The 27,853-nt window shown below is 43.9% G+C and overlaps 1 protein-coding gene across 4 annotated transcripts in view; it reads right to left on the reverse strand.

Annotated features, from left to right (window-relative positions):
* Window positions 1-289: 289 nt before the first annotated feature.
* Window positions 290-27,853, reverse strand: part of USP46 (ubiquitin specific peptidase 46) — a 45,119-nt gene continuing 17,555 nt past the window's right edge. For 2 of the 4 annotated variants that reach the window (XM_074992757.1, XM_074992758.1), the window contains 6 exons: window positions 27,244-27,473; window positions 24,530-24,606; window positions 14,617-14,700; window positions 13,784-13,981; window positions 12,292-12,370; window positions 291-7,737 (listed from right to left, as the gene is read on the reverse strand). In XM_074992757.1, the coding sequence (XP_074848858.1) occupies window positions 7,636-7,737; window positions 12,292-12,370; window positions 13,784-13,981; window positions 14,617-14,700; window positions 24,530-24,606; window positions 27,244-27,473 (770 nt within the window). In that variant the 3' untranslated portion in view covers window positions 291-7,635. The other 2 variants (XM_074992760.1, XM_074992759.1) reach the window with 2 other exon arrangements.

Here is a 27,853-nt window from a genome sequence, read left to right on the forward strand (position 1 = left end):
CAAAACCAAGAAAGGTTCCTGTTAGCAAGGTCAGACATGTGAGTTGAACAGCTATCATGAGGTGATAGAACTGTGTGTGTGTTCCACCCTACCAGCTGAAGGTCCCTTATGTTACAGACAAACTATCCTCTATTATAAAGCTGTAAACCTATTAATAAATCAAATAATCAAACCCATATGAAGAAACTTACAATAAAGGACATATAGACAAGAAAACAGACTCGCCAATAGGCTGCACGTTACTGCATGGTAGTACTTTAATACTTCTTATTCCATTAAGAAATACCCCTTATTACATTAAGAAATTGGACAATAAGAAAGATACTATGTATCAACAATGTCAGAATAACTTATTGTGGTTACTTTTCTTTCTAAAAGAAAGGAACCCAACACCCCCACCCCCTGAGTTAAACAACACAGTTTCATCCCTGCTACTTTCTTGGCTTTGGCCAGTCTGGATCATTCCCAAATTAACAATTCCTCTTTTGGAAAACAGAATAAATAAACAAGGCACTTGTGAAACATACAGAAGTGAAGCAAAATCAGTCTTTGACGTATCAGTAAATAGTCTCATGAGGGAAATTAGCTGTTGTTTCGCAACTCCATTGATGCTTAATCTTGTTTATGAAAGCTAAACCTTCCAAACCCTCAAAATATTTAATTCTGAGCAATACTTTTTTTTGTTTGAGAGGCTAAATTTTGTAAATAACTTTAAAATATCACAAGTAAATGTATGGTCAAAGAGTAAAGTTTTGACTGTGTACTTTGGTACCTTTCCATTGTTGTTATTTTTAGCTTGTCTTCACAGCATAACACCTTAGCTACGTCTACACATGAAGCCTACTTCGAAGTAGCCTAGTTTGATGTGGAGACATCAAAGTAGCCTATTTCGATGAATAACGTCTACACGTCCTCCAGGGCTGGCAATGTCGATGTTCAACATTGACGTTGCGCAGCACCACATCGAAATAGGCGCTGCGAGGGAATGTCTACACGCCAAAGTAGCACACATCGAAATAAGGGTGCCAGGCACAGCTGCAGACAGGGTCACAGGGTGGACTCAACAGCAAGCCGCTCCCTTAAAGGGCCCCTCCCAGACACAGTTGCACTAAACAACACAAGATCCATAGAGCCGACAACTGGGTGCAGACCCTGTGCATGCAGAATGGATCCCCAGCTGCAGCAGCAGCAGCCAGAAGCCCTGGGCTAAGGGCTGCTGCACATGGTGACCATAGAGCCCCGCCGGGGCTGGAGAGAGAGCGTCTCTCAACCCCTCAGCTGATGGCCACCATGGCGGACCCCGCTATTTTGATGTTGCGGGATGCGGATCGTCTACACGTGCCCTACTTCGACGTTCAACTTCGAAGTAGGGCGCTATTCCCATCCCCTCATGGGGTTAGCGGCTTTGACGTCTTGCCGCCTAACGTCAATGTTAACGTCGAAATAGCGCCCAACACGTGTAGCCGTGACGGGCGCTATTTCGAAGTTAGTGCCGCTACTTCGAAGTAGCGTGCACGTGTAGACACGGCTCTTATGTTTCATGTTTATCACTTCAGATTTGACTAGAGATTTCTGACATTTTCATTTCATTTTCCTTGTGCCCATCTACATGCACGGTTTTGGGATAAGGGGTCAGCTTATACATACCATTTTATAGTCTTCAGTCAACTAAACTCTTGTTAGCTCTTCTCCCACTCTGTATATCTGGTGATTTAACTCTCAAGGTCAGCTAAGGCAGCATTTTTTAATTGAATTGACAGTATTCCAATGGAAGCCACTAAAGTGCAAAGTATGGCACCATGGGAAAAGTCACTTTGTTCTACAATATGGCAGACCTAGTTCTGATGCACTTTTGGGGAAGAGAAGGTGTCATCAGTTCCTAGGAGAATACAAAACACTCCATAGACAATTCTCTAGATAACTTTTTGTGTTTGTTCTGCAAATTTTATTTTAGAGGCAAAGTATTAAACTCATCAAAATTTCACAAGATTAACATTATTGCTTAAAGTGCTTGGATCAATGAAAAATGTCAAAGTAATTAATTAATCAAACTTAATAATTAAATTAATAATAATTAATTAAATTTAATAATAATTTAATAATTTAATTTATAATTAATAAATAATTTAAATGTATTTAAAATTATTTAAATAATTATTTAAATTATTAAATTATAATAATGTAATTTAATAATAAATTTAATAATAATAATTAAATTTAATAATTAAAACAAGGCTAAGCAGTATCAGCTACACAATTAAATAATTATACAAAAACAGTAAATAGTTACTGACAAATAGACAAATTAAAACATAACACTGATAAAAGGTACTAGAGTAAAATAGGTGTAAAGAAAGAATCCCCTAAAATATACATTAAATTGTAGACAACAGCACTCAAACTCCTTGGCCACGAAACAAAAAACGAGACAAAATAGTAAAGACCTGTTTCAGAGCGGTGCTGAGTCCCTGGAATTTGCAATTATTCAGTGCCGCTCAGGATCAGGCCCCAAGTGCACAATATAACACAACACATATGGGTGCAAATTTGTGTTCAAATATGTACTCTTTGAATCTAAAAGCCATGTACAATAAAATTCTTGAATCCATTGTAATGTAACTGCGTGCAGCATTGTATGCTAAAGCTTAGGTCTTGTCTACACCTAACTAGAGATTGACGCTCTCGAAATCGACCTCCCAGCACTTGAGTTAGCAGGTCTAGTAGGGATGCACTACATCAACCACTCATCACTCTTGTCAACCCCGGTGCTCCACAGGGTCACAAGGCATATGGGAAGTCGGCGGGGGTGGGGGGCGGGGAATTTTCCCTGTTGCTCTTCAGCGGTGGGGATGCCGTAGAAATTTGGCTTATGGTATGTTGACTCCGGCAATGCTATTCACATAGTTGGAGTTGTAATATCTTAAGTCAACTTTCTCCTTAAGTGTAGACCTGGCCTTTGTTCAAGTCTTAAGCTATGGCTACACTGCTCTTCACAGTGGATTATGGAGATGTGAATTGTAAGAGCATAGCATTTTAATACAATCAGCTGGCCCATGTGGACATGGCCCAAATTAAAGGTATCTAGTTTGCATAAATTTCATCCTTTTAAACAGGACTACATTCGTGGAAACTAGATACCTTTTGGTTTGTGCCAAGACAAGAGCCGTTCCTGGGGGGGTGCAAGGCCTGGGAAACCCCTGCACCACCAGGGTCCCAGGTGCAGGGTCCAGGCAAACCCCTTGCCCTGCCCCCGCCCTGCCTCTGCTCCATCCCTGCTTCACACAAGCTCCAACCCTTCCTGCTACTGCACGCCGGCCTCATGCACCCACCAGGCAGCCTGGGAGCCTGCTCCATGCTACCTTGCTGCCCTCTCCCAGCCCACTGCACTCTGATGCACCTCTGTGTCAGGAAGTAGAGTGCCCTGGAGCTGGGACTTGGGCACTCTGCTTCCTACTGCCGCAGTGAAGCAGAACACAGTGGACTAAGAGAGGGCCGTGGAGCAGGGTGACGTGAAGCAGGCTGCTAGGTTGCACCAGCTCCCACCACTGCAGTGAGTAGTGGGAGTGACCCCTGCTGCTGCGGGTGCCAGGTAATTTCCCAGGCTTTGTCCATAGGATGGCTGAGGGGGCTGTTGCAGGGCCCCCCAAAGCACCGGGCCTAGGTCAGCTGCCCCAATGTGTTCTATGGACCAGATGTTTCTGGCCAAGAATAGCCACACAGGACAGTTAAACACACAAACATTTTCATGCACTCTGCAATTCACCCCACCATAGGCTGCACTGCAGCACAGCAGCTCAGACAAGCCTTGTATCTCCTGCTAATTCAATGCATAGGAGACATCTGCTGCTTTGTAATTTTAACTGCTAAGGGAGCTAGATTTTAAAATGTTTATTTCTTGAACTGCATCTGTAACCCACTGAAACTGGATGAATATTGGGGTGACTGCGTACACCTTATTTTCAGCTAGCTATTCTGCTTTCCTTAATCCTCCTTCGTTGCCCATCCCTTCTTTTGTTCCTATCTGCTAAGCTCCAGAAATCGAACGTATATAATATGCTGTCAGCTTGTTCTGTGATATATAAAGTTTGGGACTGAGCTTATCCTCCAAGATAACTAACTACACAGTGCATAAAAAACACTTCCTGAGGTTGAGTGGAAAACCAACATAGAGTAAAAAATGTTCTTTTCTATAAATAAGAACAAAATATTCTTGGACCTACCCCAGTTGGAGCTCAATAAACTAAAAACATATTATAAGGGAGGACAAAATAGTGTTAAATACCAGCTACATTTTTTTTCTAAAATTGCTGGCTAAAAGAGTCTTGATTGTCCCAGTCTGAATGATGATGACTGCATCATGACTACAATTCTGTGAGTGACTAAAATTCATGGTGACATTATGTACTTTGCAGTCTTTCTCATGATTTCTCAAAAATTAAAATCCGACTGTTGATTTTCTACTCATTTTGGATCATTAATGGAAATCTTTTTTTGAGCTAGTAAATCCATTTGATTTAACAACCCCGCATGATTTTCATATAACTCCTCTGGGTCCCCCTAATAAATCACAGAAATGCGCTGACCCCCATACAGTTTTAACAAACCTGGCAAAACAAATTTACTGTTAAATAACAAACTTTAATTCTCAGAACTTATTATCCAGCCTAAAAGTCTTGTCTTGAAGCCTCGGAAAAACAAACATTAAAATATGCTGAATCTTAGACATTCATATTGAACTACTACTGCAAAACTCAAACCTTATTAACACAAAAATCATTTTGCTCGAGTTCAGCTCTTTTTAATATAATTTCTTTATGTACAATTGTTGTTCATACAAACATCAGTCCCAAACACTCAAGTTACACATTAATGATATTTTGTTTTGATTTGTTGTAAAGTTTAAACACAAACATCCTAAAACTTACATGGAAGCAAACTGCAAAATACAGAACACGTTGTCTGACCTTGGTTAAAATTGTTCTGAAAAGTGCATTTATTCACAACCAGAATATAGTCTTACTTGCCAGACAACAGATGGGCACACTATTAAATTAAAGATATGAATCTTCATAAATAGTCCATTAAAGAAGGCAAGTGATTTTTGCTGATATTAGGACTTGATCTTAGCTGCATTAAAGTCAATGGAACGACCGTCACAAGACTTCAGAGACTGGCTCAGTAAGGGGCTTGAGTGATCTCTAATTTAGAGATATCATCATCCTGTGGTGAAACTTCCATCCCACTGTGAGTAAAAGAGAAAAATGTTTTTGCAATTGTGTAGGCTCAACCCACCAACCTTTACCCACGTGAATGGGGACATTAGAACACTTGCGGCTGGTCTGTGCTATGTGGGGAGACCAATCTAAGTTATACAACGTCAGCTATGTGAATAAGGTAGCTGAAAGTGATGTACTTAGATCTGTTTACCGCTACTTCTACTTCACTGTGGTGTGTCAAAGGGAGATGCTCTTCAGTCGACTCCCCTTTGTGCTTCTCATTCTGGTGGAGTACCAGAGTTGAGGCAAGAGCAATTAGCGATCAATTTATTGAGCCTATACCAGACTCAATAAATTGAATCCCCTCTCGCCCACAACTGGATCAATCACTGCCCATGGACCAGCTGGTAGCATAGAAATATCCTTGGTCTACTCTCATAAAAAGAGCTGTGGGATTAGATCCCGTGTCTGATTTATTCAATCAGTATAATAGCCCAATGAATAATTCAGGTATCTTTGAAGACAAAAAAGCCAGGTTTGTTTTTCTTCCAAGGTAAAGTGCTATATTGCTTTGGTTTTAAAACGGCCACTGATAATTCCAAATAAACTTCAACCCATCTTATATCAGAGGCTAACACTGCAGGCTCACTATCACGTAACAAAAACAATTTCACTTTCAAAGTAGATTGTAACATAAGTAAATTTTTTCATCCTCCCAAGAGAGCATGAGCTATAAGATTCAACATTGTTCTAAACAATATTAGTTGAAATAAAAAGCTCAACAACAAACTATAATTGGTCTATTAAGGAAGTCTTGAAAGTGACAAAGTTAAAAATATGTAACGGTAAATACTGTGAGATGATGATATTTCTTTCTAGAATTCCTTCCCCCCCCCTCCCTATAATAGGGCCAAATTGTGGTTCTAATAAAGACACTGTGAGCTTTACAGATGTCTTCAGTGAGATCAAAATTTGATCTTTAAAGTTCATACAAAGTATAATTGTCAAATCCACCAAGGCCGCTGTCAGAAAATTACTCTCAAAATGCGATCAACCCCTTCTCATGCCCTATTGATACTTCAACCCTTTCTCATGCCTCACTGATACTTCATCTCTATCAACCCCTTCTCATGCCCTATTATTACTTCCTCTGGCCCTCTTTCTTTGCCAAATAATTATAGTATTACGGGTATAACAACTTATCAGTAGAACATGACCAGTGCCAACTAGGTTTGAAAAGGAAAACGTGAATGGTTACATTACGCCTTTTGATATCTCTCGAGCCATGTTCTCTTGAATAGCTCTGATACCATGGTGACTGAGATGTTGGCAAACAGGACTACTCATGCTCAGAGTGGTCACTACATTACTGCAGGAGTAAATTACAGATTATTACACAATAATTTTTCTACACTGGTAAACAACGGACCTTGTCCAGAGTGTCTTGTACCTACAGTTACCACTGATGACATTTGAAGGTAAGGTGCTCAGCACATTGTGGGATCGAGCCTGAGGATGAATATTGTATCAACAGAACTACTTAGCTAGACTTTGTAATGTTAGCCCTGTTGAAGGAGATGGTTTTGTGTGAGCAATATTGGAATATCTGCAAACTCTACAAGCACATACGCGCACACACATTCTGTTGTTCCTTCTGGCTGAAACCTAAGATCACAGCTTGGAAAAGTACCTATTAGGAACCCCTCCCTCCACTTTCCCCCACAAAACCCTCAGTGCCCTGTGTGGCTTTTAGAATCAAAATGACCTGATCCTGTCTATGCTAGTGAAAGAGAACAGATAAAATTAAGACTGCATCGTTTTGCTCCAATGTGATTTAACTCCCTTTATGTGCATTGTTGACCCGACATTACCCACTGAAAGCTTTAATAACCTCAGCCTTAAAGGATTTGCAGTGAATATCTTTTTAGCAGTAAAGAGTAACATGACAAAAACCCCTATGCAACCACAATAGCAACATTTATGAAATAGATTTTTTTCTATAGTTAACATGAGTAACAGTACGTTTTAGTATATATTTAAAGGAATGCTTCATAAAATGGTTTCCCAAAGCTATTTAGAAAGTTTAAACAACTTGCCCTAAATGTAATGCATACTTCAATACAAAATACTATTCTAGTTCAATTGGATTTAACAGATGACCCAGATCCATTATCTGTAAATGTTAGTCTATATAAATTTCACTAAGGTCTGACTGCAATTCACTTCAAGTCATACTTAAAAAAAAACAAACAAAAAACTGCTGCATGTGAGAACTGAAGTGTAATAGTCAAGAACATTAATCCCATTAGGAGAAGATAAATTAGATCATCATTTGATCATTCAGGGTGTGCTGTGTATAAAAGACAGTTGATGGTGCGGATCAGTTTTCTCCACTTGCAGCATTTCACAGTTCTCCAAGTCATTCTCTTGACTGATAGAATAAAATATAACCAGATTCTGAATTTTTCGATATATCAGAGGTCAGACCATAGAATTCTTCAATAGCTTGAGCATCTATTTTCTGCAAAAAATAAACAGTTGTTTTAAATGTTTACTAAGGAAAACTGCTAAGCTTGGATTAAATTATTATAAAATACAACAAGTATGTTATTTGCTCAGGGTAACAATTAGCAAACTTTATTAGTGATTTAAGAAGTAACCGGGCAATTTAATAGCTTGGAAGCCACATCTACTTGTGTCATTCACTGAAGTCAATGGGACAATTCCTCTGAGTAGTACAAGCAGGAACTGGCTGTAATAGAAAGAACCGTTTCTCTGTTACACAATAGCAAACATGAGTAAAATGTGATATAGGTTTTCTATACATGTAACAGTAGGATAGTGCTACCATAGCAATACTGCCTTTAACTTTTGCATTACTCCAGGGGCTCTCTGCTTCCCTCCTTTCATTTTTGCTGTGTCTCTTCAGACAGATTTTGCTATCCTTATGGATATCTACCTCTCTCATAGAGCTGCAAAGCCTTCAGAGGTCAACAAGTCCCCTGCACTTGCAGCTGAACCTATCACCATCCCTGGCAGATTTTTTTCTTTTTAATCTATTTGCCCCAGATCCCTAAATGGCCCCCTCAAGGGCTGAGTTCACAACCCTGGGTTTAGCAGGCCACTACTCAAACCACTGAGCTACCCATCCCCACAAAGAAATGGCCAGACTGTCAGGGGTGGGATTTAAACCCACATCTCCAGGGGAGACTGTAATCTTAATGCAGCACCTTAGACCACTGGACCATCCTGACCACAAGCACTTATCTTTTACTTGTATAATACTCTCCCTTTCTAAACAACGGGTTTATATCTGATCTCTCACCAGGTTTAATCACCTACAACTGCAATGAATTTACTCCTGAACTACACTGGTCTGAGCTCAGAATCAGCCCGTACTCTTGGAGCATACAGAGTGATTTCTAGTGTCTGCTTATTGTGCAGAAGTTTTCAGAACAGACTGTATGTGCATCAACTGTTGGCAGATTCTGCTCTGACTTACAGTCTGAATGTAGTATCCAGTGATGTAACTTGACTTACAGATATCACAACTGAAAATATAGAAATAAATATTTAAAATCTACATTCACTTCAGTGATAAATGACTGGGGTCGAATTCTGCACTCCATAAGAGAGCAAAATTGCCATAGATGTCAATGAGAGCTTTGCACTATTAGGGACTGCAACATGAGGCCCTAGATGTTTTAAGTTTTAAAGTATTTTGAGGTGACTTCATTAGACTTAGGAAAAAATTCAAAATGCAGGTTGAACCTCTCTAATCCAGAACTCTCTCATCTGGCAACATCCGTAATCTGGCATGATTTTATTAGCTGGACCACCACTTATCATGGACATTGCCAAGTTTTCCCAAGGTCCCATAAAGTTTGTTTACAGCCAACAGTCCTGGCCCTCAGTGGTCTGTGCTGTTATTTAGCTGTAATTTACCCCAATTGTCTTCTAAGAGCCCAGTAACAGTGGAAGTGCTGGTAATGTGCTAGACAATATTGACCTCGTGTCATCCAGCAAATTCTCTCATCTGGCACTGGTCAGGTCCCGAGGGTGCCAGACGAGAGCGCTTCAACCTGTAACTTAAAACATAGATTCTGATAGAAAAAACACGGTTGGTTTGTTTGTCTGAAATAAAACAAACTACACTGATGTAAATGGAAGCTTGTTTTCTGAATAAGACATGAGGACTCTTTTTTATCTTACATTTTAATGGAAATTTCTTGGACCAAAACTCTCAAAACAGCGCAGATTTTACCAAGCAGCAATTAGTCCAAGAATTATAAATTAGATAAACTGGCTAAAAGGAGTTCAAAAGTGAACTATCACGCTGGGAGGAAGCTAATAATGGACTTCCGCAAGGATCCATCTGCAGACCAATCTTATTCAGTATTTTTATTAATCACTTTGGCAGAAAAAGAAGGCGTATACTCGTGAAATTTGCTAATGACACAAAGTTGGGAGGCACTGTCAATACAGAGGAGGATCAAAGTATTTGTACAGGAAGATTTGGATGACTCTGAAGACTGGAATAACAAATAGGAAAAAATTCAGTAGTACAAAGTGACATAATGAGGGTCTAATAGTAAGAATTTCTGCTACAACAGTGGTAAGGAACCTGTAGTGCATAGGCAGCATGTGGCCCACTGGGGCTTCACCTGTGGCCCATGGGTCTCCCGGCTGTCCCCTGGCCCCTATGTACCTGTCATGCACCAGGGCATTGGAGCCCTGCACTTCCCATGCCTCCCCCCTCCCCACTTCCTTGCAGCACTTTCAGAACATCACAAATCAGATGATTCACACTCTGTCCTCACTCCTCCCACCTCCATCCCAGAGTGGAATGCTATAAATCAGCTGTTTGTGGCTGTTCCAGCTATGGGCAGGAGGACGAGTGCAAATCAGCAGATTCGCAGCACTCCAAAACTGCTGCAAGAGAGGTGGAAGCACAGGCAGTGCATGAGGCATGGGGGGGGAAGAGGGCAGAGAGGAGGCTGTGGCGCCTCAGGAAGTCTCCAGTGGACCGTGGGCTTCTGCAGCCCATTGGGGTGAAGGAGGGACGCTCATGTGGCCCACTCACTATCCACAGTTGCCCATCACTGTGCTAAAAATGAAGGGGGTTCATCAATTGGAATTGATAGAGAACAAGAAAGAACTGGGTGCGTAGGTCAATCACTGGGGAACTATCAGCCACCAATGTGAAGCGGCTGTAGAAGAGGCAAATGTGCCCTTACAATGTATCAGGGAAGGCACTTCCAGCAGATAGAGACACGTTAATCCCACTGTACAAGGCACTGGGCAGACCTCATTTGGACTCCTGTCCCCAGTTCTGGTCAGCCACCTTCTAGAAATATGAATTCAAAGTGGACCAGATGCAGAAAAGAGCTGGAATGCCCTGCAGCCCCTGATCGTCTTATCCTATGAGAGGAAACTAGAAGAGCTTGGCCTCTGGCAAAAGCTGAGAGGGGATATGTTTGGTCTCTATAAATGTATCAGGGCAGGTGAAAACCTAAAAGATGATGCTGGCACAAAACCCAATGGATATAACTGTCCATGAACAAATTCCGGCTGGAAATGAAAAGGAGGTTCTAACCGTCAGAAAAGCGAGGTTCCCTGGGCCTCGCTCCTGTAGCGTTCTGAAGGGGCAGTGGGAACAACTTATTTTTAAGGGAGAGCTGAATAACTTAATGAGTGCAACTATAAGATGGGGGTTGCTTGTGATGTGATGGGGTGAGAGGGGGCAGGGCTCAGCAGCCCAGGGGCTCAGTTCTTATTTATGGTTCATGTTCCCAAAGCTCATCTACCTGGCAGGGGTCATAAAGAGATTCTCTGTCCCTACATCCACTGGATTCTGGGAGTGTGGGGAGTCAGACAGGGAGGGAATTTGGTTTCTCCCCGCTGAAGAATCAGAGATGGCTGGAGACAGGCCACTGGCTGTGGAGGCCTGTGCTCTGAGGTGATGCCCAGCTTTCTCTCTCTCGGGCGCTTGGCTGGCTGATTCTTGTTCATGTGCGTGGCCTCAGCAAAGAAATCTTCCACAGCATGTGGGTTTGCGTCATTCGCTGAGTTTATCTGGCTATATTTTGGTTAACCATTTCCCTGCCTTTGTGGGAGCCACCAATCCTTGGGACTCTCTGCCCAAGAATCATAATCATCTAGTTTCTTGGGGGCCACAATACTTCAGTCCAATTTCAGTCACTGGAGTTAGTGGGCTAGTGCTGAGGAGTGCTGGTGGCTCATGATCTACAGCAGGATGGACTAGATCCACATCATCCAATATGCTTCCTGCTTACCACATTTGGCAAATGGGGCAGCACAGTGCAGCAAAGTGCCACTCAGTGGCTCAGTACCACAAGAGCGTGGCAGCAGCGGAGGAGGCAGCCCCGGCAGCCCTCTCCCCAGCGCAGCTTCTGAGGCTTTGGTCAGGTGCCGTGCCCCACAATACTGCCTCGGCACAGCTCCTTCCCAGTCTGGCTCCAGCCAGAAGCCATGCACCATGTTCCCTCCTGCAGCTGATGCTGTCCTGGTGCAGCTCCTTCCCAGCGGCTCCTTCCCAGTGCAGCTCTTGGGGCAGCATGGCTTGGGGCTGGGTGACTCTGGTAGCGCTGCTCTGGTGAGTCACTGGGGTCGGGGGGAATAGGAGGCCTGGCTGTGGGGAGGTGGTGCCAGGTGGGGGGCATATGGTGATTAGTGGACTTCCCTTCAGACACCACTGGACTAGATGATCTGGTGCTCCCTTCTGGCTTTAAGCTCTGAGATCAGGAGTCAAAATTCAACATGCCCTGTTTCTGTAGTGGGAACAAGTAAGTCCAAATCCAAACATTCCCTGAGCTCTTGTGGAGGGAAGGCCTATTGACTTTTATGTAATGGAAGAACTAGACTGCATTTTTACAGCATTATTTTAACTCTTTATCTTTCTAAAATATGCATATCTTTTCTTAAAATTGGGGTAAAAGGGAAGGGAAAGTCAAGCCACCATCAAAAGCTGCTGGTCTCTGAATTGTAGGCCACAGCAAATGGACTTGGAAATTTACACACCAGTAATTTTGCTCATGATCATCAACATACTGACCTCTACAATGTCATCATCAAACAAAAGCCAAAATCCATGACTTTTGACAATGGTAATATAATGCCCACGATTAGGTCCACTAGAAGAATATCAGAAACACAAAGAGGTTGGTTTTGAAAAGTCAGATGTTAAAAGTAAATAAGTTACATTTCTACTGTAGCCTATTGTAAGCCATTGTTAAATAGACATATGAGCTATTTTTCTTTACCGACTTACCTAAAATGGTAACTGAAAACCAAATGCCCTCTAATTATCTGTATTATGGTAGTTATAAACCTAGCTAAAAAGTAACTGACAATTAGTTGGCAGCAGAGATAAATGACATTTTCAAAATTGCTCAATTAAATTTAACTGGAAAGAAAAGAGGCTGATATTAAACATGTAAATACACTTATTTATCTTCTCCTAGGTAGAGAGAGCAATTATTCACACTTCTTTTGAGCTCTAAGAATTCCTCCATTTTTCCCACCCCCATGCTTGACAATCCCTCACATCAGAGAGCTCCTACTATGGCTACCATTCTTCATATTAATCAATCATCCCAGTCCTTAAAATCAGCTGGATAAAGCAATCTCTATTTAGTGAGGAAAAAAATATACAACCTCTGCCTCCTGGTAAAGTCTGAATATGCTTTCTCCATATATTTCCAACCTAACAGAAGAAAGATACAGCAAGCCAGATTCTAGTCTTTGTTACACTGGTATAGAAACAAAGTAACTCTGTTTAAATCACTTGGACTTAAACCAGCTTCATTTATAAAAATGTATTTCATATGGCAATGCAGAATTACTGCTATGGTTTTGGGCCGGCCTATAATTATTTTTTGTCATATCTGTTTCATAATATTTCACTTTAAGTAACCTAACATTTTATTAACTACATAAACAGCTTGGTGCCAGCAGAACCTTACTTTCATATGCTGTTCCAGGGACTTCAAGGGGATTTTGCACTGTAGTAAAGGTATGTATGTGCAAATTTGTTCAAATTCAGACCTAGAGTCAGTTTTCTAGATATCTCTGTATTGGCAGCTGAATTAAACAATTTACAGACCCTTTCCCACATCTCATTTTCCTAATCCTATTGCACCTGTTTCAATTAGAGCAGATCAGGAAATAGAATTTGACATCCATGAATAACTCGAGGCTTTCAGAAATTGCTTGGTCTTAAATTATGGCAAAATGACAAAACACTGAATTTTTTTTTTTCAGAATTTGAAATTCTGCTTAATCCTGTTTGGGAAACAATGAAATGTTCCCCAGAATATTTTGGCTTCTCCCAAACAAGTATACTTCCCACCTCCTGAGGAGCACAGGAGTCGCACTTCCACAGTCGCTTACCAGTTTGCTGGGAATTCTGGGGAACCCCAGGTCCCAAACCCTTTACCAGGCAGTATATTTTAAGGCATGACACCGGATTTTTGTACATTTGGAATCAGCACTACTACAGCACTACCGACCTAAAAAGAGCTTGGTTATACCTGAGTGTACTTTACCTGCCACAGTGAACGACAACAGCCACCAAGTCATACATGCGATCCAGATTGACGGCATCACCAGATGTGTTGAAGAGACGTAGCTCCAGAGGAAATACCACACGGTAAGAGAGTTTGGTGTACCTGTGTAACTGTTCCATGTACTTGAATCTCTTGAGGTGTAATGCAAGGATCATTGGCAGCTTTTTTACTCTCATCCTGTGAAATCATCATTAATGACAGTCATAGGATGTATATTAAGCAGCTCTGATCAGTTCAGTGTCATTCTTTTCTTGCAATCCTTTGCCTGCCCATTACGAATACACTTTATAAATACATGTATTCTATCATCATCCACTGTAACTGAGGGCCTAAATGATGCATGCAGAAACTGTGACTCCGTCTCTTGGTTTCAATGTCCATCCAGAGTCTGAATGTATGGGAGAGGGCCACAGCCACCAAGGGCCAAGAAACTGCAAACAGGTTCAGGAGAAAACTTGCTGAAGCCTTGGGGACTGCAGGCGTGAGCCTGGGAATGTTGTACAAACACAGAAGTTTGGGGACTGGAACGTAGTTCAATGTTTTAGTTGAGTGAGTGAAGCGGTACCTCAGCAGTGATTTAAATATCTACTAAGGATACGTCTACAATACCATAAACAACCCAAGTCACCACACCTCAGACCACCTCCCTTTGCAGGATCTCAGAGCACAGGCACCAGCAGACCTGGACCAGCTGTGGCCAGGCCATGGGTCTTTTATTGTGTATCGTAAAACCAATAGCAGTGGTTTGATTTCCATTTCCCTTTTGTCCCAATTACCTGAACAGGGATAGAACTGCACTATTCTTTACCCACCTTTTCTGTGCCTCTTGTTTACTGCAGCAAGTTTCACAGTAGTACTTCTGCTCACTACACAATGTTTCTGTATTGCTGAAGTCTCTGTGAATAAATATAAGTATTAGTTTTTGAAGTTTCTTGAAATTTCCCCCACCCATGCGGCACTTGGACTGATGAGCTAAAAACCATTAACCCACAATGTGTGAAAACCTAGCCCCACTGAAATCAGCAGGAATCCAATCAATCATCCAATTTCTGAAACGTGCTATTTCTCTCACAGCTTATACTTAAAAAGGCTCAGACCCAACAGAGCACTTAAAATGTGCTTGAATACACAACTAGTCCCATTGACTTCAGTGTGACTATGGTGCTTAAACCTCAACATGCATTAAAAGTGTTAAAGAGAGGTCTGGGTGCAGGAAGGTTCCAGTGATGGGTGGTCAGTGTAGAATTCTGACTGCAGTGGGGTGGACAGATGAGGAAGCAGCTCCTTATACAGTGACCCTTGCCTCTGTCACGGAGGATAGAGGAGGCTAGGAAGCAGGGGTGGAAAGCAGCTTTCTGCAGCTGAGGAAAGTTTCTGGGGGTGGGTCTTTGCAGAAGAGGAAGAGGAAGTCTTGTCCATCCCCACTTCTCAGCATAGCCAGAAAACTAGCAGCTGAGCCTAGCACAAGACAGTACTCACTAGCCACACCGTCCCCAGTCCTCCATGTTTTTTTTTCTCTCTCTCCCCCCACTAGCTGCTGCTGGTGCTCATAACAGCACACCCTTGCTGCTGGAGAGGAGCACATGATCGCTCTTGTGCCTTCCCTTTGCTTCTCCATCAGAAGTTATTTCTGCAGGGAAGCAGAAATATCTGCAGGGGGCATACACTCTGTGTGCACACAGCAGTGCACCCATCCCTAAGGCAAAATAAAGGCTGTAAGACTGGGTGAGGTAACTCTAACCTAACCCAACAGCTGCAGCTCTCAAGACCCTCTAAATTCTCCTCCACATCACTGAATCAAAAAAGACTTTAATTCTGTTTATGTGGTTTGAACAGGGAGCAGAAAAGAATTTTTAGATACTCACACACATATCCCTAACTTGTCCCAAACTGCCCCTGTCTGGATTAACCCAATTTAGATTTTTTTAAAGACCTCTGGTTCTCTTTGTAACACTTATTCAATAGTCAGAACTGTGTCTCCTCAAACAAGCAGTGTGTTGGTGTTATTTAGTTATGTAGCCAATATAAACAATATCTTTTAATGGGATAAAAAGAAATAAAAGAAACAGACTGGAGCTGAAAGTTGAGATCGAATGGACCAAGTCAACTGACCTTTACAACTCAGAATGGAAATAAAAATAATTGATACATAATTCATTCTATTATTAGATTAATTCCTCTCCTGCTCTTTGCCAGATATGCTCAGAAGGAAAAGTCTATGCTGGAGGCATGTGTTCTTTGGAGCACTTAGTTAAATACCTTTGGCCAAAGACAGAAATAACTAGAAAAAATTTCATCCGTAGTAGTAAAGATATAGTACTGAAATACTGAACAATTTCTATTTACTTGTTCCTCTTTTCAGCACCATGGTATTTAAAATAATGAAGGTGCAGTAAAAGCAGTTATTGGCACATAAAGCAGGCAGTGAAATCTAGGAACGTAATTTAATGTTCCCTGCTGAAGAAGCCTGCAGAGGCATTTGTCCATTTTAATCAGGACTGAGACAGCTATGCAGCTGTGGAAGGCTTTAGAAATATTTAATTAAGAGGCGGCTTTTCTCTTTCTTCCAAGGAAGGAAATGTGCTCCTGGTATAAAAGGATATTATAAGCGACGATAAGTGTGGGTTCTTTGACTTGTGTGTTTTATAGGTAACAATCTGTAGCTGTTGTCTCAGAAAAAAAAATTGGCGTATTTTGTTCCTTCAATGGAGGTTGGAAAAGCTACTTAAACCATAAGACTGTTATAGTGAATGCTGCTAGGGTTTTAGTTATGCCAGTACTGTAAACTATTGTATGTGCAGGGGAGGTTATCCAGCAAGGTTATGAAACTTTCTAATTTCTGTTTTTGCCAGGGTCATATGTCTTTCAGCTAAGTGTACGAGGAAAGGAATGGATTGCACAGGTTCAAATGACAGCAGTAGAAAGGCTTTCCGTTCCAGACTATCCTTTATTGAAGAACTGTGTAGCCTTGAAGAATTGGGATCTGTTTAGACAATACATTTCTTATGAGTTTAATAAAGAAAGGTTACTCACCGTAGTAACGGTGGTTCTTCGAGATGTGTCCCCGTGGGTGCTCCACATTAGGTGTCGGGCTCACCCGGCGCCGCAGATCGGATCTTCCAAGCAGTTTCTGCCGGACCGCGCATGCGCCGGTGCGAGCCACTCCCCCACGCGCTCCCGGCCACGTGCGCGATCCGGTCCCCGCCAGTTCCTTGACCAACCGCCTCGGATGCTCCTGCAAAACACTAAACAGAGATCCGGAGCGGGGAGGATGGGCGGGTAGTGGAGCACCCACGGGGACACATCTCGAAGAACCACCGTTACTACGGTGAGTAACCTTTCTTTCTTCTTCGAGTGTCCCCGTGGGTGCTCCACATTAGGTGACTACCCAGCAGTAACCCAAGATAGGAGGTGGGTAATCGGATTATGTGCAGCTTGTCCCCGAGAGGACCGCTGTCGAGAGACGGGTATCCTCTTGGAATACCCTGTGAAGGGCGTAATGTTTTGCGAAGGTGTCACAGGATGACCAGGTCGCCACTCTGCAAATGTCTTTTAGCGCAACGCCCTTGAAAAAGGGCTGTCGATGCTGCCACCACCCTAGTGGAATGAGCCCTAGGCATGGCCAGGAAAGGAGTCTTTTTGAGTTTGTAGCACATTTTTATGCAAGATACGATGTGCTTCGAGAGTCTCTGCGAAGAGAGACATTCTCCTTTTGATTTGGGAGCGATAGAGACTAGGAGTCTATCCGTTCTCTGGAAGGACTTGGTCCTGTCTATATAGAAAGCTAGCGCCTCCTCATGTCCAGGAGGTGTAGGCGCGCCTCTTTGTTAGAGTTATGAGGCTTTGGATAAAACGAGGGTAAACAATAGGTTCGTTAGTATGAAACTCAGAAAGAAACTTTAGGAACAAAGGCTGGATGCAGCCGTATGGTTACCGCCTCCTTGGAAAAAACAGCGCAGGGTGGCGTTGCCATAACTGCCGCAAGCTCGCTCACCCTGCGAGCTGACGTGATTGCGAGAAGAAAGATCGTCTTTAGCATAAGGAGGCAGAGGGAAACCGTGGCCAAAGGCTCGAACGGTGGTCCCCTTTTCGCATTAAGCACCAGGTCCAAGTTCCACGAAAGTGGAAGCGGTTTCCGAGGGGGGTATAGGTTTACCAGCCCTTTAAGGAACCTGGTAACCATGGGATGGGCGAACACCATGTGCCCTGTCTCTCCGTGTCTGAATGCCAAAAAGGCGGCAAGGTGGACCTTAAACGAGGATAGCGAGAGTCCTCCTCTCTTGAGGTCCAGTAAATACTCAAATATCACAGCCATAGGCACCGAAAAGGGGGGCTAGCTGTTTGGTAGAACACCATGCCGTAAAGCGAGTCCATTTCTGCTTGTAGGTCTTCCTGGTGGAAGTCCTCCTGCTACTTTCTAGGACTTGCTGCACTTCCTCCGTACATGTGCTCTCTAGGGAGCTGAGCCATGGATTAACCACGTTTGTAGTCGCAGGCCTTGGGGGTGCGGATGCACTATGGACCCCTGGGCTTGCGTGAGCAGACCCGGCGCCACCGGAAGGGGCATCGGTGGCCGGTCCGACATGCGCAGGAGTAGGGGGAACCATTGCTGTCGATCCCACATTGGGACTATCGGGATCATTCAGGCTCCTTCCCTCCTGGCTTTCTGCAACACTTTGTGGATGAGCACTGTGGGAGGGAAAGCGTAAAGCAGGGGGCCCCTCCATGAGATCGCGAAAGCGTCCCTCAGGGACCCCCGTCCCAGTCCTGCCCTGGAGCAGAATCGCGGGCACTTCTTGTTGTGCTGAGTAGCAAACAGGTCTATCTGGGGAAAACCCCATGCATGAAAAATCGGTTGCAGCAGATCGGGACGGATCTGCCACTCGTGCGTGAGTGCGAAACGCGTGCTCAGCTGGTCTGCCTTCACATTGTGAGCGCCTGGGAAGTACGAGGCTTTCAAGGTTATATTGTTGGCGATGCAGCAGTTTCACGACCGGACTGCTTCTGCACATAAGGCACGGGACCGAGCTCCTCCTTGCCAATTTATATAAAACATGGTGGAGGTATTGTCTATACTGATCCCGACTACTTTGCCTTTTATATGGTCTCGAAAGTGTCTGCAGGCGTTGAACACTGCTCTGAGCTCCAGTATATTTGTGTGCAGTGACTGCTCCGTGGAGGACCACAGCCCTTGCGTCACCTCTTCGCCCATGTGTGCTCCCCACCCTATGAGGGAGGCATCTGTAGTAAGAAAAACCAATATGTGTGGTTGGTGGAAGGGTACCCCTGTTAGCAGGTTTTCGGGGTTTACCCACCATTGCAGGAATTTGCACACCTCTGTTGTGGGCGACGCCACCCTGTGAACAGTGTGTGCTGCCGGGTTGTATACGCTCGCCAGCCAGTGCTGCATGCTGCGCATGTGTAACCTGGCGTTCTGTTCTACGAACGTTGCTGCTGCCATGTGGCCCCGCAGCTGTAAGCACGTCAGAACCGGCACCATAGGGCTGAAGGTGAAGACTTGCACGAGGGAGCCGACGGCCCGAAAGCGAGTCTCTGGTAGATACGCCCTCGCTGTAATAGAATTTATGCGTGCCCCTACGAACTCTATGTCCTGTGTGGGGTCTATCTTTGATTTTGTCAGATTGATAACCAGGCCGAGCGAAGAGAACGTGCCTGCTGTGACGCATATCATGCGTAGTACCTCCTCCTTCGAGGCCCCTTTGAGTAGGCAGTCATCCGGATACTGGAATATAAATACCCCCTGTCTGTGCAGGTAGGCTGACACCACTGCCAAGGGCTTGGTGAAGACTCTGGGGGCCAAGGAGAGGCCAAACGGTAGGACCTTGTATTGAAAATGTTCTTTGCCTACCATGAAAAAGCAGAGGAATCGTAGGTGAGCCGGATGAATAGTTATGTGAAAATACGCGTCTTATAAGTCGAGGGCTGCGAACCAATCTCCATCGTCTAGTGCCGTAAGGATGGAGGCGATTGTGATCATCCGAAAGCGTTGCTGGCGCAGGTACCGGTTGAGGCCTCGAAAATCTAAGATGGACCTCCCGCCTCCTGTCTTTTTCCCCGTGAGGAAGTACCTGGAGTAGAACCCTCTCCCTTGCAGTTGCTCCGGCACTCTTTCCACTGCCCCTATGAGCATGAGATGGTCTACCTCCTGCTTGAGCCTCGCTACGTGGGAGGCCTCCTGGAGGTGGGGCCTGGGTGGAGGTCATGGCGGTGGGAGCGACTGGAAGGGGATGGCGTACCCCGTGGCTATGATCTCCAGCACCCATTTGTCTGTGGTGATCCTTTGCCACTGGTTATAGAATGGTCGGAGGCGATGGTGGAATAACCGCTTCGGATGACCTTGCGATGGTAGTGATGGCGCAGCCCTGGATCTGTGTGTCAAACTTGTGGCCTTTGGCCCTGCCCCGAGGACGCACGGCTGTGTTGGGAACGACGCCTGGGAGTTCTGTACTGCTGGTGCTGTTGATGTTGCCCTTGCTCGTAACCCCTGTGGTACTGGGGACGCTGTTGCTGGTACTGGTACCATCTTTGTTGAGGGTAGTACTTTTCTTTCTGTATGGAGGGGTATAAATCCCCAGGGTCCTAAGTGTGGCTCTTAAATCTTTACTGGAATGAAGGACTGAGTCAGTTAATTCAGCAAACAGCTTCTGCGAGTCGAAGGGAAGATCGACTATCTCTGTCTGCAGGCCCTTGGTATACCCGGAGTCTGGAGCCAGGACTCCCTTAGCATCACCACTGCCGTAGCTGTGGAGCGTGCTGCTGTGTCCGCAACATCCAAGGCGATCTGAACTCCTGTCCTCGAGGCCACGTAGCCTTCTTGCATGATGGCCTTGAGCACTGGTTTCTTGCCCTCTGGAAGCGAGTCCATGAGGGAGGTTAACCTAATGTGGTTGTCGAAATTATGGTTCGCTAGATGCGCTGCGTAATTTGCCATTTGCAACAGTAGAGTGGAGGAGGAGTAGACCTTTCTGCCCAACAGCTCTAGCTTTTTGGCATGTTTGTCTGTTCCCCCACATTGCGACGACTCCACCACCAAGGAATTTGGTTGTGGGTGGCTGAACAGGAACTCCGTGCCCTTTGTCGGCACGAAGTTTGTTTTTTTTTTCTCCGCTCTCTTGTGGACAGGCGGAATAGTCGCAGGAGTCTGCCATATCATAGTGGCAGACTCCAAGATTGCGTCATCAAGCGGTATTGCTATTTTGGAGGAGGCCGGAGGTCTCAGATTTTTGAGGAGCTTATGGTGTTTCTCTTGCACCTTAGCTGTCTGGATGCCTTGCGTGAAGGCCACCCTCGTAAAACAGCTCTTGGAATTGTTTGAGATCGTCCGGAGGATGGACGTCCCCCGGGGCCGTAGCCTCATCCGGGGAGGAGAGCGAGGAACCGCTGGGGTACGTCTCTCTGGACCCTTCCGGTTCCTGCTGGTGATGGTACACCCTCTCACTAGAGGTTTGCGAGGGAAAATCTCGGGGTTCCATAACCAGTCCCCCCTGAGATGCTTGAGTCTCTGTCCCCGGTCGCAATTGCCCTCGGGGGTACGAGATCGTTTGTGGGGATCTTTCCCTAGTAGATAGCCGATGGTGTCTATGCCCCGCGTGGTAGGGGCGACCATGACAGTATAGGCACTGCTCTTGGAAAGGTGACCTAGACCACTCCCTTGGTGCATACCCTCTGCGTCTGGGGGAGGGCTGGAGAGAGCGATTTTGCATAATAGTCCAGCGGTTCAAACCCCAGGAAGGGTGAAGGTGGTCCCAGCCAGGGTGAGGCTGGTTGCAAAAAATGGAGAAGGGGGCTCCGGGTAGGCTAGGGGGGACCCCTGCCTTCTGGTTGGAGTCTGCAACATAAGCGGAGGGCTGTGAGAAAGCAACTCCACAGCCCTGTGCGGAGAGGGGCTGCAATGCCTCCTCTTGTGTGCAGCCTTCCCCCTCCCTTGAGGAGGTAACTCCGCCCCCTGACGTACAGGGGATCCCGGCCCCGTCCGCACCGAGCTCGGCACGCTCGAGGGCGGTGCCGCACGTGCGGTGTCCTCCGGTGCCTGCAGGCTGCGTGCCTGCGCGCTCTGCACCGCCGGTTCCCCGGGGGTTGGTGCCGCTGCCTGTGGTGCCGCCGGTACCGGCGCTTGTTTAGCCGCCACCCTGCCTGCGGTGCGGGGCGGCTGGCTGATTATCGGAGGCTGAGCCGCTTCCACGTGGCTCTCCGTGCCGCCGCCGATCAGCTGTTGCTGCGGCTGGGGGCTGCTCGCTCCTCCCGTCCCGCTCGCTATTGTTGCCGGCAGGGATCGGGCTGGGGAGACTTTCCTCCGTTTTTGCGCTGATGGGGTGAGGGAGGCAGCTTTCCTTTTATGGGCCCCGGAGGGTCCCTCCTGCTGCGGCCGCTCCGGCACGTCTGGCTGGAGGGCCTTGTCGAAAAGCAGCATTTCAAGCCGCATCTCCCTGTCTCTCCTTGCTCTGGCTGTTAATTTAGCACAGAAGGAGCATTTCTGTGCAACATGGGACTCCCCAAGGCACCTTATGCATAGACTGTGCCCATCAGATGCTGGCAGCACCTCTCGGCAGGACTCACATTTTTTAAATCCTGAAGAGGACATTGTTGATGAGTCTTTCAGTTGTTAAACGGGTACTTAGCACCTTCTCTGTGCTGTTTTCCCCTTCTGATGGCCTGCTGCAGCAGGAAGGCTGATTGCCCTATGCTCCTGGCCTCCGGCGCTTGTTACTGGGACTGGATTGAAGCTGTCCCGCTTGTAGTTCGTTTGTTGTTTTTTTTTTTTTTTTTTTTTTTTTTTTTTGAAAAATAACAACCGGCTAACTTGCAGTAGCCTAAGTACTTGAAAAACTTTAAAGAAAAAACAGTTAAAGCCATTGAATACGCTACTTGGCCTTAGCCTAGTTTGGATTCCGTCTGCAGCCGACGGCGGTTAAGAGGAACTGGCGGGGACCGGATCACGCACGTGGCCGGGAGCGCGCGGGGGAGTGGCGCGCACCGGCGCATGCGCGGTCCGGCAGAAACTGCTTGGAAGATCCGATCTGCGGCGCCGGGCGAGCGCGACACCTAATGTGGAGCACCCACGGGGACACTCGAAGAAGAAACACAAGTTTAGATGAAACGTTACACTCTGTTTAGAATATCTAGTATACCTTATTCTTGCATCTTGTTTATATATTATTACAACACAGGCAGGTGCTCAGAAATAAGGTTTAGGATATTTACATAGACAGGGGATTGACTGTTTTCTTGAACAGCTGTTTCTAACAAGTTTATCAGACTAAGATTTGGATGAAAACGTCAGGGCTTCCTGCCTTGTATTTACAAACTTTGTTACACACTTTCATCTCCTGTTTGGGGACCTTTATGCGCCATTTGGAATTTGAATGCATTCAACTGAATGAGAGATGATCAACAGTGACACATATAGGCCCAACTTAGTGACCTAGGTCAGGAGACTAAAGTGTCAGTGACAAAGGCTGAAGTATCAACATCAGAGCTTAAGAGCACTGTACTAAGAGAACAGAAAAAATGACATCTTGTTTTCCTAGGCAAAGTCCTTTTTGATCCCATAACTAGCTCCACTGGTGCAGCTGTACTGTGTGGATGAGCATCAGTACAAAACCCTAAAATAGACAGGGGAATTCTCCCTTTTCAGTTTCAAGCCTGACTCCAGAGTCAGGAGCTGAAATGGTAGTTACTGAGCAAATCTGACACGCCACATAAATAGCATTTCAAAATGCAATAATAATCCACCTTCTCCAGTACTCTGAGGAATGGCACACTTGCACCTGGTTCAGGAATCTCTTCATATCTGGCTGCTGATCTGCATGTGTGTGTTTTAAGGGTAGTATGCTATAAGAAGGTCTCTCCTTTATGCTGAAGCTTCACTTAAATGTATTTTTAAAAGCACTAAGTAACTTTGGACATTGAAAGACTATTTTGGCCTTCTGATAGTATTTAATTAAAACAACATATTTTGAAGATAGGTATCTGTCTATTGTAGTCAGTGCCAGATATTAAGATATTTTAAATCCAACTAGTGCTGTCAGTCCATGCGAACCTGGAATTGGTATTTTTAAAAATTGAGTCAGGTATAATAGTTAAAAAGTTGCTAGTTTCTGATGCTCTTCAGCTTCCCTACACAATTGGACCTTACAAGTCAAGATTCCGTTTCAACGATAGTTTTAGGATGACACAACAGGTCACAACTTACAAAGCAGAAAATTAGATTTGCACAACCCTTCGTTTCAAGGATCTCTGAGCCAAATTCAGCAAAACATATGCTTAACTTTTAGCATGTGCACATGCCCTAATCAGCAATGCACTTGAGCATGATCTTGAAGTTAAGCTCATACTTAAATCACACTGAAACAAATATGTATTCAGCAGTAACTGTTCAGGTGAACAGATGATCAATTTCACTCCTGAAGAAGGAAACATATTTTCTCTCTGCCTCTCTCTCACATGCACACAAAATGAATTTAAAGTAAATTTCTTAAAAGCTCCATTGCACCATGAACATTCAAGTTCTTCTTTTAGTTTTGCTCAGCAAAAGCTTAGTGTACATTGCACAGTTTGACTTGCATCTCATCACTCAGCAATGTTCCTAGAACTTTTACTTTCAATCTTTATTGGACTGGGAGAATCAGAAAGAAAACACAATTTGGAGAGTGGGGTAGAAATATCTTCTAAACAGATGCATTTATGATTCTTCCATTTATTTACCTTAGACAGTGTGTAATGGATGTGTTCTGCTCCACATCAACAGAAAGGTCAAGAAAATCCTCATCTTTGCTACTAACCTGTAGCAAAAAAATATATAAAGATACACATGTTTAAATACAGCTGAACCCCATACATACATTTTGCATTTGAAACAAATTACTACAAATACAAACTGTACAAAATAAAACTAACATGGACCCTCCAGCCTTTGATTCACCCAAGAATAGCAACCACAGAGGTTCTTCAACAAGTAAACAAAACCCATCATACATTAAATATTGAAAATATGCTCTTTTCAAGTCATCTCCAATATTCAAGCATTAGCCTCTGATGGTATTATAAGTACACAATGTTTCAGCTGGTGGCTGCAAAAAATCCTCAAAATCCAGAAAGGCAGCCATGTATTAGACAGCTCAGAAAAAGACAACATTTGAAGCAGGACCGCCATATGAACTCATTTCGGCCCACTCATGAAAACCAAATCCTATTTATAAATGAAAGTAATGTACGCTGATTGAATATTTAAACAGTTAGGAATATCGTGTGTGTCTGCATCTCATTAAAATAAGGAACTGAGAAGCAAAGTTCAAATCTAGATCTTGGACCCAAATGTCTCAAAAGTTGGAGAGGAGTTGGATCTTGTATTGGACAGTGAAGGCATGTTGCAGAGTTGGAACTAGATCATGGAGCTCTGATTCAGATCCTCAAAATTCAAGGGGTTCTGGACTCAGTGTTCTGGTTTGAGCCCATTGTTAGAGTAACCACGAACTTAGCTGACATTGTGAATACAGCTAACGCCAACCCTCAACCCAAACGAACATGCTCTGGGATAAATTTTGGTATTCTCAAAGATGTGATAAAATATGTGCAAATAAAACTAAAAACAACTCGTCAAACAAAAATCTCCTCTGGGACACAACTCCAGGCAAAATGACAGGAAACCAGAAAGTCAACAATTCCTGCAGTGTAAACACACAGCTAGGATTCATCAGAGGAACAACACTTCAGAGCACACTTTGTCTCCTGTGCTGGAGTGAAGAGTAAACTACATTCTGTCTGGCTTATCAAATTTTAAAAATGTACTTAGATACTCAATATTTTGACTTGATCCTGTTACCACTGAAGTCACTGGGAATTCTGCCATTGGTTTCAATGGGTGCAGTCGCAAAACCCTAGAGAGACTGTGGGAGAAAACCTGTTGATCTGAAGGCAGGGAGATGTACCGTGTACTACAGTTAATTGGAAAAGTGGATTCAATCAGCATTCATAAGTGAGAATACAGCTGCCTGTACCTGAATAACTCTTTGTATACTTACTTCTATCTACATCTTTTAATCTATTCTATTGCTTCCCAAAAAGTACGCGGCAATAAATAAAAAGAATACATAACACAAATAGAAATGTGTATGACCTGATTTTTTTCTGCAGTCACAGGAAGCCATAGGATCAACCTTCCAATAACAATAGGAATGCTCAGTTGTTAATTTTTCCACCAAACTGTGGACCAACTGCAGGGCTGACAACAGGCTGAGGAAAAGGAGGACAATTGTAATAGGATTCCAAGCTGGTGGGGGGCAGGGAGGCTCAAACATCTGTAATCTCTGTGTAAATAAAGTGAAATGGTAGAGGGTGGGGTCCCAGCGAACATGATGTTCCAGAGCCCCAAATTTCTCTCAGCAGGCCTGATCCATTGTAACAATTTACAAATAGAAACTATAAAATACTGGGCTCAGCCACCTGCTAAGACAAAAATCCCACCTTCAGGGAGAATTTGCCTGAATAAATACTGAATATAAATTTAGGATTTCATCTCAAAAGTATAAAGGAAAATGATTCATTTAAAAACCACCTTTCCATAAATGTTTAACTGCTTATTCTTATTAGGGTTATTATTCTAACTGAAATTCATTAGAGCAAAATATCACAATTAGAGCGATTTTTTCTCATTGTTTCTTCACTCTGGGCAACAGTCTCATACTGTTACACTCATCAAGTAATTTTATTTAGGTCAAGGAGACTTTTTTGTGGAGTCCAGTGCTACTCTACTTCCACAGGGGACCTAAATTTGGTCCTCCGTGCATTCAAGAACATTTTCTATCAATGCCCACTGTTGTCTGGGGATAGCCAGTTTCCCTGTTGTTTTCATGCGTCTTTCACACAGCAAGAAGGGAGAGAAAAACTACAAAAATGGGCAGGGAACTCACCCTGTTATATCAAGTGGGACAAGTGTGGACTCATTTTTCTAAGTGACTAATTTTCAGATAGATAAGTCCTTTTAAAACACACACAAAAACTACAGTGTGCTGTTGGCAAATACTTTGAATTCTCAGGCATGAATTAGCAACATTTTGATCATAACTTTGCCACTTGTGAGTTATGCAGTTATCCCTCACTCTTGGAATAATGAGGCAAATTCACTGCCCGCAGCTTCAGCAAATATATATACTTCACTGTGTATAAATACAATGCCTTGAATAAAAAGGGTAGCTCAGATTAGTTAATGAGGCATCTAATTGTGTAGATATATATTGTAACTGCAAAGTTTGGGACAGGTTAGTCACGTTATGCTTACATAAAGGTACTTCTGGAGAATAATATACTCACTTCAAGAAGTGAAGCTATACAGGAATATCCGCATTTCTCAGGTGGCAGAGTAGATTCACATTTATACCAATCTACTAGTGTGTAAAAAAAGCAACCACCCCGATGCTTACGGTTTCACAGTTCAAACATCTAGTTTCGTTAGTCAGTGTTCCCTGAAAAATCTCGTGCACCCAGGTGAGTTCTTGTTTATTGTTCTCTTCAGCTTCATTCATGTTGCCATTTTTCAGTTTCCCATTTTGCTTTTCTTGCTTCTTCTCCTCTTGCAGGATGTCTGCAATGGTGTTGAGCAAGTAATTCAAAAATTCATGTGCATCTTGCTGCATGTAGTTGTCAAAGAGATCTGCCAAGGAGAAAGACAGAATTGTCTCTTTCTAAAGTTCCTTTGCTCCTCGGAGGAAAGGATATACTTAAATTCAGGTTCTCTCTCAAATACAATCATAAGCCCAATTCAGGAACCTACTTAAAAAAAGGTGCCAGTGTTAAGCTTGTGAGGAATCCCATTGACTTCAGTGGGTGCTCGATGTTCTTAACTGTGGCAATAAAAAGGATGGGCAAGGATTGCAGGAGGGAGAGAGACACAAAAGGGTGTAGTAATTTTTTTTCAAAGGGATATTGTTTTCCCACACTAATTTAACGAGTGAACTGCTCCAGAAAACACTATCAATAAACATCAATAAATGGGCTAGATGGTGTGCATGCATGCACAGTCACAAACCAGAA

This window comes from Carettochelys insculpta, chromosome 4 (genome assembly GCF_033958435.1).
Source record: "Carettochelys insculpta isolate YL-2023 chromosome 4, ASM3395843v1, whole genome shotgun sequence".
NCBI classification, from domain to species: domain Eukaryota; kingdom Metazoa; phylum Chordata; order Testudines; family Carettochelyidae; genus Carettochelys; species Carettochelys insculpta.